General features: G+C 38.3%; 1 protein-coding gene across 5 annotated transcripts in view; it reads left to right on the plus strand.

The window, feature by feature from the left end:
* TBCEL (tubulin folding cofactor E like) overlaps positions 1–14,392 on the plus strand; it is a 63,824-nt gene that overhangs the window by 21,163 nt on the left and 28,269 nt on the right. For all 5 annotated transcript variants that reach the window (XM_055548400.1, XM_055548403.1, XM_055548404.1 and 2 more), the window contains exons 3-6: positions 1,405–1,544; positions 7,722–7,903; positions 9,200–9,456; positions 13,041–13,167. In XM_055548400.1, the coding sequence (XP_055404375.1) occupies positions 1,405–1,544; positions 7,722–7,903; positions 9,200–9,456; positions 13,041–13,167 (706 nt within the window). The remainder of the gene's footprint in view (positions 1–1,404; positions 1,545–7,721; positions 7,904–9,199; positions 9,457–13,040; positions 13,168–14,392) is intronic.

The following is a 14,392-nucleotide window of genomic DNA, read 5'->3' on the forward strand; positions in this document are numbered from 1 at the left end:
GATAGTACAAGCCTGGCCTGTGTCCTCAATGACCTCATAGCCTATTGGATTACAAGATACTCACATTTATAAAAATATATAATAACACAAGGTAGTTTATATTGAATCAAATGAATGGCACACTGATTGGGAAAGAAATTTAGGGAGTGAGTTAATATGAACAGGAAAGAGTTCAAAATTGTGAGATTTGAACTCATCCTTCAAGAAAGTAAAATTTGGTTAGAGAGGGGATAAAGACATTCTAGGAGGGGGCTTATGTGAGCAATCATCTACAACTGGAAACATACAATGTGTGTTTTTGGTTTGCATTTTAACTTAATGTCGTAATTAATTGTTCTTGGAAATAGTTCTTTGTCATTATGGGAGGTTAATATTAAACAGTGTTTTAAAGTTCCTATGTCCGAAGGTTACTAAATGTTTGTTATTTCTCAATACCACTATCTTACCACTCCATATAAACTGGAACAGCAGAAAGAAGTGGATTTCTTACTTGATCATTTTTTTAGGATCCACTTCCATCCTGAGAAAATTGATTTTGTGAAAAGCACTAAGTTGAAAAATCATATTATTTGAGGCCTCCAGTCATAAAATATACTTTTGTGAGTCTTTGGTTTATATCAAATAGGAAAAAAGTGGCTGAATTATCATATTGATCCTTTTTATTAGAGATAGGAAGAGTGATTTTATTGGCTTATTTTTGAACAAGCAGTAGTTTGACTGAATTCATTGAATGGTTTAAGACTCTGAAACATATTCTCTCATAATTATATATTTTTGAAAGTCTCATTTTTCTAAGGGACAAATTCTATGTGGACATGAAAGGGGGTTGACTGATGGACAGGTATGGGAGAAAGATGTCGATTTTTAAATGGATTCATGTAAGTGAGGAAGATTCCTTGAGTTGATATGAACTTGAAGAACAGACTTGATTTAGCCGATACACTATCTAATGGTCTGAGATAATTTTCAAAGGCAACAAGAGGTGAAAATACAAATCAGACTGTCTGAGAAAAGAGCTAACCAGAATGATACTTTTGAACTAAATTTTAAAAAGAAAGAATTGAGGCCATGAGAAGACAGTGGCAGCCCTGACGTGAACCACAGGGATCTCATGTCAGATGATAGGGTGACAGTGTCGATGATGGTGCTGTTGTTGGTAGCTGAGCAAACAGTCCTGCAGGAGGTAAAGCCTCCAGGACTTTTCAGTCTAGTACTTCTAATCTTCTCCTGGGTCATATTTGGCTATCTCCCCCTTGAAATTCAGTACCCTTGGATTCCATCACATCCTGTATTCTCAGGGCCTTGTGTAATTTCACATAATTTGATTTTGATTCCTGACGGTTCAGTGTATGTAGACAAGAATTAGGCTGACGTAGAACATGTTTCATTTCCCTTGTGATTCAGATCGCCTCAACCTCCCAAGTGTATTGGTGTTGAACAGCTGTGGAATAACCTGTGCAGGAGATGAAAAAGAAATTGCTGCCTTCTGTGCTCACGTGTCAGAACTAGATCTTTCTGACAATAAACTTGAAGACTGGCATGAGGTAAAGCTTCTATATTGCTGAGTTTTGGTGAAGGGCAGCAATGACTCACTGTATGATTCTGTGTTGCTATGTATGCTGTGAACTCTGCTTCTCACTTGGGCTTCTTCTCTGTATGTCTCAAGAGAAATAACTGATTGCTTCAACTGTTTCTATAGTGATTTTTCAGTTAACTTTGTTATTGCTTACTTGTTTTTCATTAATGTGAAAAACACTGAGAAACTTTATTCTAGGCATCAAGAGGTTAATAAGACCACAGAGGTTTAGACTGCTAACAGTGCATTAAATTATCTCCTGTTTCACTAGTTTACATATCCTGTGTTCATTCTCTGCTACTACTTCAATATTTATTACCATAAATTGACATAAAAATTGCTGGAGCTCAAAACTAAGGTTATAAAAATGTTTTTTCTTGACACTGAAATTTATTCCAAATATTTTAGAACTTTTCCTTATTTTATTAAGTCTTATTGGTGATTTGACGTAACTGATGCCTTTGACCTCAGAGTAATTCTGAGTTGCACAAATAATAGTATTATGACATTCTTTCTTGTTATTATATATAACATTACTACCTGATTATAACATGACCTGATAGAAGGTATCTTTAAGAGAAAAGTAGTTCTTCCTGCTTGATTTTTTACCTTAATTTAGGTTCTTATTTCTTATTTGGACTACTGGAAAAGTGTCTTAATGGGTTTTCTGCCTCAGATTTTACTCTGCTTCCTCTAAGCTACTTTCTGCAGTGGTACCAGACTCCTTTAAATAATGAAACGTGATTATGAAGCTTCAAGTCCCTTCACTGATTTTCACTGCCTACAAACAATGGTTTGAACTCTCTAAGTGTGACCCTCCATCATGTGACCCTTTGCTATTTCCAGAGTCTTTTCTCCATCTTTAGCCACGTGCTTTTCTGCAGTTCATGATAAATCCTGACAAGGGAAACTTCCCTGCTTTTATTCATTCTGAATCTACTGTTCTCTTTCTCCTCTGTCTACCCAGCTGCTTTCTGTGTATCTTTCAAGATTTGGCCCAAGTTGTTCCTCTCTGAAATTTCCCCTGACTCTCAATCAGGCAGAATTAGATCATCCTAACACCTATATCTGGAGAAGACAATGGCACCCCACTCCAGTACTCTTGCCTGGAAAATCCCATGGACGGAGGAGCCTGGTAGGCTGCAGTCCATGGGCTCGCTCAGAGTCGGACACGACTGAGCGACTTCACTTTCACTTTTCACTTTCCTGCATTGGAGAAGGAAATGGCAACCCACTCCAGTGTTCTTGCCTGGAGAATCCCAGGGATGGGGGAGCCTGGTGAGCTGCCGTCTATGGGGTTGCACAGAGTTGGACACGACTGAAGCGACTTAGCAGCAGCAGCAGCAACACCTATATCACGCCGCTGTGACAGAATTGATCACCATGTAGTGCGGTCCCTGGCTTACTTGGCAGTTTTGTGCTGGACCACGAGCTTTTTCAGGGCTTTCTTTTTTATCATCAGCAGTAGCAGTCTAGGCTGGAAAAGAAAATAGCAACACACTCCAGTATTCTTGCCTGGTAAATCCCATGGACAAGACGAGCCTGGCAGGCTACAGTTCATGGGGTCACAAAGTATAGCACATGACTTAGTGACTAAACAGCAAACAGCAGCATTCTAGGCATTCATATGTTTGCTGAGTTCATTAAAGAATAAATGATTGTATCTTGAGGTTTGGTCCTGCCCAGTTGCTCTAACTTTTCCTGTAATCTTAAGAAATTCACTTATTCCTTTATCATCTGTAAGACAAGGCTACTGATAAAATTAATTGTCAAGACACCTGGTAGATATTAAATGTGATACAAATCCTAAGACCGCTTTCTTGTTAAAGAAAAATCTATAACTTACTTTTCTTTAGCTTTTCTTATATTCATTGCTTTCATAGTCTTATTTAATCTGTTATCTGTGCTCCCCATTATATTTCCTACTTTCATTAAGATGTTTGCCAAAATTCTTTGAGATGTATGCCACTTGATTTCTAAATCATGTGTTAATATATACAGATTTACCTGGCTGTTTCCAAGAAACAGTCTCTACTTATCCATGTATTTATTGATTGGTTCACTTATACAAACAACTCTTCCAGTTCACTGTTCAACAAGTTACAGTGTGTGCCTTCTGGGTCCTTTGAGATGCTTAATTGACATGCATGCTCTGTCCACATTGTACACATGCAAAAAGAACTACCTTGTTAATCCTCCTTCTCCAGGATTCCCACAGCAGTCCTCCTGCTGAACTCTGGTGAGACTTTTGACCTGCGTGGATGACAAGTCAGACCAACTCTTACCCTGAATCATTTTAGCTCCTATGTTCACAAGCTGATTCCCCTAAATTTATTCCTTTGGCAGTAAAAATTTCACAGAGGTGTTGTACTTTGTGCTTTGACCACATACATACGCTTTTGCTAACTGATGGGAACAGTTTAATAGAGATATAACTGCTACCTCAGAAGGATGATTTGTGTCAACATGGATCAGAACACAAAATTTATACTAGGTAATTCAGCCTTTTCTCTGCTTAGACAAAGATCTACACTGAACATTTTTCCAACCCACATTGACTGATAGAGCCAGAGGGTCACATGTTTGGGCTTTCCAGGCGGCGCTGGTGATAAAGAATCCACCTGCCAGTGCAGGAGATGCAGGAGACGTGGGTTCGATCCCTGAGTTGGGAAGATCCCTGGAGTGGGAAAGCGCACTCCACTCCAGTATTCTTGCCTGGAAAATTCCACAGAGAGAGGAGCCTAGTGGGCTACAGTCCATGGAGCCTCAAAGAGTTGACAGGACTGACAGCTGAGACGACACTCACAGCCACACGTTTATTTGCACTGTATTGGTGCTCAGTTTATATATTCCTATAAGTGCCCTATAGTCTGATTTCAGGCAGTTTTCAAATGAATGTTTGCTGCTACCCTTAAAGTTTCCATTTTCCAATTTATTTTTGTTTTCATCTTTCCTTTATATTTTGTCCTTCCCCTTAACTGTAGCTCATCCCAGTCTTCTAGAATATATATCAGAACACAGAGATAGGGGAGAAATACTGACAGTGGAAGAATATTGACCTTTTTTAGAATTGATTAAACTCTCTGCCAAGCTACAGAAGGCCTCATAGGTCACAGTTTTAAAATATTACATTCCAACCCATTGCAACACATGTATTTGATTACCAGAAAGATCATCTGTCCCTGGCCATTAACTAAGTTTATTTCAGCCAGTATTTGATATAGCAGTATGGAACAGAATAATCTAGTTTGTCCTTTCAGTGTTTTTGAATGGTCATTAATGTTATAAGTAGCTTCTTTTATACTTTAAACAACTGGCTGCTATCTATTCAGAGGCTAATATAAATAGAAGTGAGAAGTGTAATACTTGGGGGAGAGGCAAAGATTTGTCTCCAGCCCTTCTAAAACTGGGCATCTGTATGTATAAAAAAAAGAGATGCATTTTTTAGCTTTTGATTTGAATATTTGGCTAAGTAGATTTTTGTCTGACCTTTCCCAAAGTATCTCTTTTATCCTCCTCTCCTTATCAAAACCATTTTATAAAGGAAATTGAACTAAGCAGTTTAGAGGAGGGAGGAAGCCCCCACTCGGGTGAAGTAGAGAATAGCTTAGGTATAAATTACAGATTGTTATCTTACAGCCCTTTCCCATTTCTCTTAAAACCTTAGTTTCTTCCTTTTCAAAAGTAGAGGGTCCCCTGTTAAGTCATAGAGCTGTAGAGACCAAAGAGGTGGTCTGAGTTCATCTCCATGTTCTGCATATGAGTATCCTGAACTCATTTCAGATCGATGGGTCTTGTTTTCTAGTTTTAGAATTTAAAAAAGAGAAGCCTGAGATACTCATTGAATATCAGCCTTTACTATTAAGACATTTTTCTGCCATGAATAAACCTACCTGTGTAATGAGTATAATATTTTCCAGAATATTGTTAATCTAAGGTGACCCAAAATCCTTTTAAATTTTAATCTTTTAAAGAAGATATTTATTTCTAACATGTATTATTTTCCAAATAATATTTGGATTATTCGGTTGTAGTCCATTTTTTAGGATATTCTGGGGCTGAGTCATTATTTTTTTAATTAATTAATTATTTGGAGGATAATTACTTTACAGTACTGTAATGGCCTTTGCCATATAACAACATGAATTGGCCATAGGCATACATGTGTCCCCTCCCTTCTGAGCCCTCCTCCCACATCCACCCCATCCCTCCTGGTTTTCACAGAACAAAGGAGACACAGACATAAAGAACAGACTTTTGGACATGGTGGGAGAAGGAAAGAGTGGGATGATTTGAGAGAATAGCATTGAAAAGTATACATTACCATATGTAAAATAGATAGCCAGTGGGTGATGTATGATGAGTCATTACTTTAAATCTTTATTCTCATTAGATAGTAGTGCAGATGCAAACCATGAAGAGGATCACATCAGGTATATGCTAGCCTTGGAAATTCTTTCAGAAATTGTTTCAAAAACACTTGAGAGTATCCATCTTGGGGAAGTTTTCTTCTTTATTATAAAAATAAAATATGAAGGGTGGTGGTTAGCAAAGGGTGTATGCTTTGTTTATTTAACTGGGGTTGTACTAAAATTGGGAGAAGGCAATGGCACCCCACTCCAGTACTGTTGCCTGGAAAATCCCATGGATGCAGGAGCCTGGTAGGCTGCAGTCCATGGGGTCGCTAAGAGTCAGACACGACTGAGCGACTTCACTTTCACTTCCCACTTTCCTGCATTGGAGAAGGAAATGGCAACCCACTCCAGTGTTCTTGCCTGGAGAATCCCAGGGACGGGGGAGCCTGGTGGGCTGCTGTCTATGGGGTCTCACAGAGTCGGACACGACTGCAGCGACTTAGCAGCAGTAGCAGCAGCAGTACTAAAATTAGAACTTATCCTTCATGCTATAGTTGGAGCCAATTCCTTTTCATCTTTTTTTTTTGTCCTTAAAGCTTAGCTAGTCATCATCTTCTGTGTGAAAGGCCTTTGTATCATTGGTATCCAGGTGGTAGAATGCAGTAAAGGATCGGTCCATGTGTGGACTATTCAGCTGCATTGTGGCCACTCACTAAACTCCAAATCTTAGGCATATATCACCGAAATGCTTGGTACCATTTGATCACAAAAGAGATCAAACAGGAGAATACATGCCAACTGGTATGAATCTCTTGCATTTTAAACCAAAGCCTAGTGTGCTGTGCTTAGTCACTCAGTCGTGTCCGACTCTTTGCAACCCCATGGACTGTAGCCTGCCAGGCTCCTCTGTCCATGGGGGTTCTCCAGGCAAGAATACTGGAGTGGGTAGCCAGCCCTTCTCCAGGGGAACTTCCCAACCCAGGAATCGAACCCAGGGTCTCCTGCATTGCAGTGGATTCTCTACCACCTGAGCTACCCAGGAAGCCCTAAAAAACCTAGTACAGTGCATATTGAATAGTTTAGGTCAGTAATCAATGAAGCTCATTTCCTTTTTTTTTTTTCTTTCTTGTGTACCAAGTTGCTCGCTAAATCATGTTTGATGATCATGATCATGTTTTGATCATGTTTTCTCTTTTGTTGATGATCATGTTTTCCCTTTTGTAATATAGTCACAGATGCTTTTTATTTTTAAGTAAATATATTTTAAAGCTTGGTGCATCTTTGGACCAAGCTGAAAGTGTTTTCTAAATGATTATGTAATTAATTTTGAATACCTGAATTGTTACCATGTGGTCTTCAATAAACCTTTAATTAGCCTTAATATTGTACTGAGGATGGAAGGAAGAGATATTCAAAGAGAATTACTTGTACATGACCCAATCTCAGCTCTTTAGAAAATGTCATCCAAATGATCTTTTCTCCAAAATATCATATAGCGATATCAAAGAGAATATTATACAGAGCAGAATCAAAAACTTTGCCAAAGGCAACATAGAAAATTTTTCTTTTATACCATTAATTTTCAGTGATGCTATAGAAAGGAATTAAATCATTTGCCATGACTTGTTGAAATTATCTGTGCCTCTCTGTGCATACCATCTCTAAATAGGACTTCATAGTATAAGTGGCATTTTGCCTGGAGACCCACTCACTTAGGTTTTCTTGACTATGATTGCTGTTTAAAATCTATGATTACTGCCTAATATGCTTTTCTTTTTTTTTCTCCATAGGTCAGTAAAATTGTGTCAAATGTTCCCCAGTTGGAGTTTCTAAACCTGAGTTCCAACCCTCTGAATTTATCAGTTTTAGAAAGAACATGTGCTGGGTCCTTCTCTGGGGTTCGAAAACTTGTCCTCAACAACAGCAAAGCTTCTTGGGAGACAGTCCACACGATACTGCAGGAGTTACCAGAGTAAGCCCAAACGGCATGATGGAGAGGGAACTATGTTGCCGTCTGTGTTAGTACCTAGAATTACTGCTGGCCTCCCACCTCAGAAATACTAGAACTGCAGATTGAATGGAGAATGAGGTTAGAAAAATGAAGTAATTAAATGAGGGTGTGAGGGTAATCTAGTAGTATTTTCACTGGAATACTTGTACAGTGTTGAGTAGCACCAAGACATAGGATATGTCATCCTTTGGCTAGAAAATATCCCTGAGAAGCACTTATCATTTCAAGATCAACCCAGCCTTTCTCCATTTTAATCTTCTGATTACCTGATTCCAGAATTTTGCCTTAGCCCTTGTCTTTAGGAGGAAAGAATCATAGTGTCTCTAAAATATATTAACGCTCAGATGATTAAGTAAGTGCCTAGCTGGCATGATGGGAGAATGGACCTCATATTCTTTTCAATAATTTAAGCAGGAAATTATACTTCTGTGTGTCAGTTTAGAAATGTTTTGTTATGTTTTGTTTATATCTATCTTTGTATATGCACATAAATATTCAAAGGAAATAGTTTAAAGAAATATATGAAGGTGTAGTGTCCTTGATTGTCTAAATACGGAAATTATTAAAGCCTTTCAGAGTCTGGTCTCAACTCACTTATTCCATCTTAGTTTCTCACTCTCCCTCTAATGAGATTGGTTTTCTCACTGCATGCAACATTTAGCATAGCATGGAATGAGCTTTAAATCACAGTTCCACTTCCTAACCATATGACCTTTGATAAGCTTATTAATCTCTTGTCTATAAAGTGGGCATAATTAAAATTTCAGAAGTGGAAGTATGGTATATAAAGCACCTGCACAGGACCTGACACAGCGTAGGAATTCAATAAATGATAACTATTATTTCTATTTCTAAACACTGTTCATGTTGTTTCTAGAATTTTCTTTTATCTCCTCTCAGTTTACCCACCTCTGCCCCTTCTTCAAGGCCATGCTTCCTTTCCTGGCTGTTCCAACTACAATTTCAATTCCATTCCTAGATGAAGTGGCATTGCACTTACAGCGCTGCTCCGTTGAGCACTTATTTATTTAATACAATTACTTTAGTGCTGGCTTGTGTCATTCTCTGCTCTTTTATGTACTGTAGTTGTCTTCCCAGCTGTATTTTAAACTTCAGAAAGACATCTTTATATTTGTGCTACTATACGTAGCAGAGTCTCATACGTAGTAGATGCTTATTTACTGAGTGACTAAAAGTAGGTGCAAAGTAGAAACTTGACTGCTTTAAACAATGAAATATTTCCTTTTTTCTCTGCAGTTTGGAAGAACTCTTCCTGTGCCTTAATGACTATGAAACAGTGTCTTGTCCTTCTATTTGCTGTCATTCTCTTAAGCTACTACATATAACAGACAATAACCTCCAAGACTGGACTGAAATACGCAAGTTAGGAGTTATGTTTCCCTCACTGGATACCCTTGTCCTGGCCAACAACCATTTGAACGCTATCGAGGAGCCTGATGATTCATTGGCCAGGTTGTTTCCTAATCTGCGATCCATCAGCCTCCACAAGTCAGGTGAGGGACATGCTTGTTCTTATTCTACATGCAAATTGATCTGCACTTATGCGTGAAAAACAGTGAAAGTGTATTTCTTTCCATCATAGCTCTGCCTTCTTACAGGATGCTTTTACAGAGTGACATGTAGATGCCTATTGATTAGTTAAATTTAAGGCATTCATTTTTATAAATGCTGTGGTAAATATCAATATTTATCAAATACTCACTTGGCATAGTGTTATATTAGTTATTAATATTTTATATATTAAAGGGGCCATGCTATGAAAGAAGTGAAATTGATGAATTGGGTAGTAAAAAGAAGGGTGCTGCTGCTGCTAAGTCACTTCAGTCGTGTCCAACTCTGTGGGACCCCATAGATGGCAGCCCACCAGCCTCCCCCGTCCCTGGGATTCTCCAGGCAAGAACACTGGAGTGGGTTGCCATTTCCTTCTCCAAAGCATGAAAGTGAAAAGTGAAAGTGAAGTCGCTCAGTCGTGTCCGACTCTTTGCGACCCCATGGACTGCTGCCTACCAGGCTCTTACGTCCGTAGGATTTTCCAGGCAAGAGTACTGGAGTGGGGTGCCATCGCCTTCTCCGAAAAAGAAGGGTAAAAGAGTACAAAAAGTTACAAACAAGATGGTTTTGTCTGGATTTAGGTTAAGGAATCCCAGTCCTTTCAAATTCCCACTTATCTTTTCTAGTATTTACATATAATTGATTATCAGTTTGTTGCCATTTGATTCTGCATATATAACAGGAATGAATATTTTAGCCTAATTTTAAAAATGAGTAAATTTTATTATTTGGAGTCTTAATATTCACAGCAAAATTGAGCAGAGAGTACATAGAGTTCCCATATACTCCCTGCCCCTACTCATGCAAAACCTCCCCTTCTATCAACCTCCCAGCACCAAAGTGATACATTCAGTTTACCTACATTGACATCATCCAAAGTTCAGAGCTTGCACTCTTGGTGGTGTTCATTGTGTGGGTTTGGACAAATGTATAGTAACACACATCTACCATTGTAGTATTGTACACCTTAGTTTACTGCCCTAACTAGCCTCTGTTCTCTGCCTGTTCATCGCTTCTGCCTCCCTAATCCCTGGCAACCACTGATGTTTTTGCTGTCTCCATACTTTGGCCTCTTCCAGAATGTCACATAGTTGGAATCATACAGTGTGTAGCCTTTTCAGATTGGCTTCTTTAACTGAGTAATTCACTTCTTTCTCTTAGTTTAAATTCCCTCATGTCTTTTCATGATAGCTCATTTCATTTTTAGTGGTAAATAACACTCCATTAGCTGAATGTACCACAGTTTATTTATCTGCTCACAAACTGAAGAATATCTTGGTTTCTTCCACATTTTGGCTTAATTAATAAAGTTGCAAACCTCCATGTGTAGGTTTTTGTGTGGACATGTTTTCAATTCATTTGGGTGAATAACAGCACAGTCGCTAGATCATATAGTAAGAGTATGTGTAGTTTTGTAAGAAGTTACGAAACTCTCTTCTAAAGTGGCTATACCATTTGCATTGCACCAGTAATGAATGAGAGTTCCTGTTGCTCCACATCCTTTGTCAGCATTTGATTCTGTGAGTGTTTTGGCTTCTGGCCATTCTAACAGGTGTATAGTGGTATCTCATTGTTTTAATTTGCATTTTCCTGATGGCATATGGTATAGAACATCTTCTCGTATGCTTACTTGCTGTCTGTATTTCTTTGCTGAGATGTCTGTTCAGGTTTTCTGCCCATTTTTTCATCAGATTGTTACTTTTCCTATTGTTGAGTTTTAGGAGTTCTTTGTATATTTTGCATAACAATCCTTTATCCATGTGCCTTTAGCAAATATATTCTCCCAGTCTGTGGATTTTCTTCCCATTCTCTTGGCATTGTCTTTCTGCCTTTTTTTTTTTTTTTAAGAAACCAACTATATAAGGAAAAATAATTCCGACCTGTAACTGAAAACCACACAGTTTATTTCACCATGGAGATTTTAAGGGTGGGAATTAAGTCTTAAAAACAAGTGATTATACAGCAATTGTCCTCCAATTAAAATTTTTTAAAAAACAAGTGATTTGCATAAGGAAACTGTTTATTTCACAACTGACACTGCTTGAGCTAACTCCATTCTTCCTCCTAGATAGAATGCTGTTCTGAAGAGGACAGCAGTGACCTGGGTTGGTTATGCACCAGTTTATTGCTGCTCTGCCTTTACCTTGCTGAAGGCTGATAGAAATAGGAAGGGAAGAAAGGGACTACGTTGTTCTCTGCAATGGATTTAATTAATATGTTGTAAAACTGACCAGGAGTATTTTTCCTGCCAGTGCCAAGTAAAGACTTGGATGCTACATTTGTTCACAGCCATAGAAAGAGTTTCCTTTTAAGACTGACCAGTCTTAATTTGTTGCCTATTTTCCTGCCCAAGGGGTTCAAGTTTTTTCTGTCTCAATTTGTTTGTTTTAAATTTTGAATGTGTTTTCCCTATCCCCAAGATGGAGATAGTTGAAAGATAATGTTTAGTTTCTGGTTCTGTGGACTTTGCCCATTTTAGTACTTGTTAAGTAAAAATTTAGTCTAGCAGTATCCACTCTTAGATTCTGTGAGTCTGTATTTGATGAAAGAGTTGATCACATTACTTTTAAAATTTTGTAATCATGACATCCATACTGCTTATTAAACCACTGGTGGTCCCCTTTACCAGCCTTTTGGGTAGAGAATCAGTAGATGAGTGAATGTTGGAGAGTAAAGGGGATCCCTTGAACACTGGGGTCACAGAGAAAGGAGAGGCTGCGGGGAAGTTTTATGGTGTTTTATTGGAAACAGTGTCAGACTTTATTTTTCTGGGCTCCAAAATCACTGCAGATGGTGACTGCAGCCATGAAATTAAAAGACACTTACTCCTTGGAAGGAAAGTTATGACCAACCTAGATAGCATATTCAAAAGCAGAGACATTACTTTGCCAACAAAGGTTCGTCTAGTCAAGGCTATGGTTTTTCCTGTGATTGTGTATGGATGTGAGAGTTGGACTGTGAAGAAGGCTGAGCGCTGAAGAATTGATGCTTTTGAACTGTGGTGTTGGAGAAGACTCTTGAGAGTCCCTTGGACTGCAAGGAGATCCAACCAGTCCATTCCAAAGGAGATCAGCCCTGGGATTTCTTTGGAAGGAATGATGCTAAAGCTGAAACTCCAGTACTTTGGCCACCTCATGCGAAGAGTTGACTCATTGGAAAAGACTGATGCTGGGAGGGATTGGGGGCAAGAGGAGAAGGGGACGACAGAGGATGAGATGGCTGGATGGCATCACTGACTCGATGGACGTGAGTCTGAGTGAACTCCGGGAGTTGGTGATGGACAAGGAGGCCTGGCGTGCTGCGATTCATGGGGTCGCAAAGAGTCGGACATGACTGAGTGACTGATCTGATCTGATCTGATTCTACTCTTTCCTTGAATAAAAAAAAATTTCAGGATCTAGAACTAGCTTTTGTGATCATTTTAGCATTTCAGAACTTATTAATGGAAATAATATGTTTGGTGACGTTTATCTTCTCATTTGTATGCTTTTCTGGATTTACTTAAACAATATATTTCTCAAATTAGGTTTGCAGTCCTGGGAAGACATTGACAAACTAAACTCATTCCCTAAACTTGAAGAAGTGAGGTTGTTAGGAATTCCTCTTCTGCAGCCATACACCACTGAGGAGCGAAGGAAGTTGGTAATAGCCAGGTCTGTTGTCCTGATTATTCTGCTTTCTTTCCTCGGTGCTTTGTTGTTTCATTAAGGGAATATGCACTATTGGAAGGTGGGAGGAAGTACACTGTGTGTTTATCCATCTCTAGAACAGACTGTGCTTAAAGCTTCTGCACCTCCAAATTCTAGAAGAAAAGGAACGTAATATGATATGAAAAATGTGAAATATAATTCATCTGCCAAGACCACTGAAAAATTTCCTCACAAGTCTATTCCATTTTTATACTTTTTGATATTTACAATATTTGAAATCTTGTTTTGGGTCATGAGGAAAAAGTCAGTATATTTGGGAATCAATTCCTTGTTTTCTCTGTTAACATAGAAGTCATTTACAGTGTAAATCCCTGGAAATTGGGCTGTTTCATTAGTGTAAAACTCAAGAGAGCAGTATCTGTGGTTTTTTCTTCCATTTAGATTGACCTAAACTTGACCACCACCTTGTTACCTTCTTCCTCCAGCTGTCCTGCCTTTCATTGTCAGCCTCTGCCTCCCTCAGACTCCTGAAATGTCCCGTGAGGGTTTATTTTTGTATGTATGTGTCTTTAACAGCATTAAGGTTTGGCTAAGATGTAAAGGGCTGTGGAGCTTTGCTCTGTTCTCTCATGTATATACATAGTAGTTTAATAGGGGAACAGTAATCTTGAAGATTCCCTAAAGAAGAGTGATTCTGTAAACTGCTTTGATCTTTCTGACCAGCTAATGTCTAGCAGGTCTTTACTGCTTTCCAGTTGTTAACGTACACGTTAATATCCTACTGAGGAAATAAATTTCAGCATATTTTTCTTCTAAGAAGAGTTAAGTCTTGCATACCTTGTGCTTTGTTTTCTTTACACAATTCTTTTGTAAATACAATAAATGAATTCCTGAACTATGTGAGCAAATTGTACTGACTGCTGTGTAGACCTGTGCTGTTCAGTATGGCCCCATCAAGCCATGTGTGACTTTGGAACACTTGAAATTATGGCTAGTCTGAATTGAAATGTACTATAAATGAAAAAACACATACTAGATTTCAAACACTTTATATGAACAAAAAGAACGTGAAGTACCTTAGTTACTTAGTGTCTATTATAGGTTAAAATATATCCTAAATATATTAGATTAAATATAATGTAGTATTAAAATTAAGCTCATTTGCTTACTTTTTACTTTTTAAAATGTGGATACTAGAGAATTTAAATTACATGTGTGGGTTGCATCA

Source organism: Bubalus kerabau, chromosome 15 (genome assembly GCF_029407905.1).
Source record: "Bubalus kerabau isolate K-KA32 ecotype Philippines breed swamp buffalo chromosome 15, PCC_UOA_SB_1v2, whole genome shotgun sequence".
Lineage (NCBI taxonomy): Eukaryota > Metazoa > Chordata > Mammalia > Artiodactyla > Bovidae > Bubalus > Bubalus kerabau.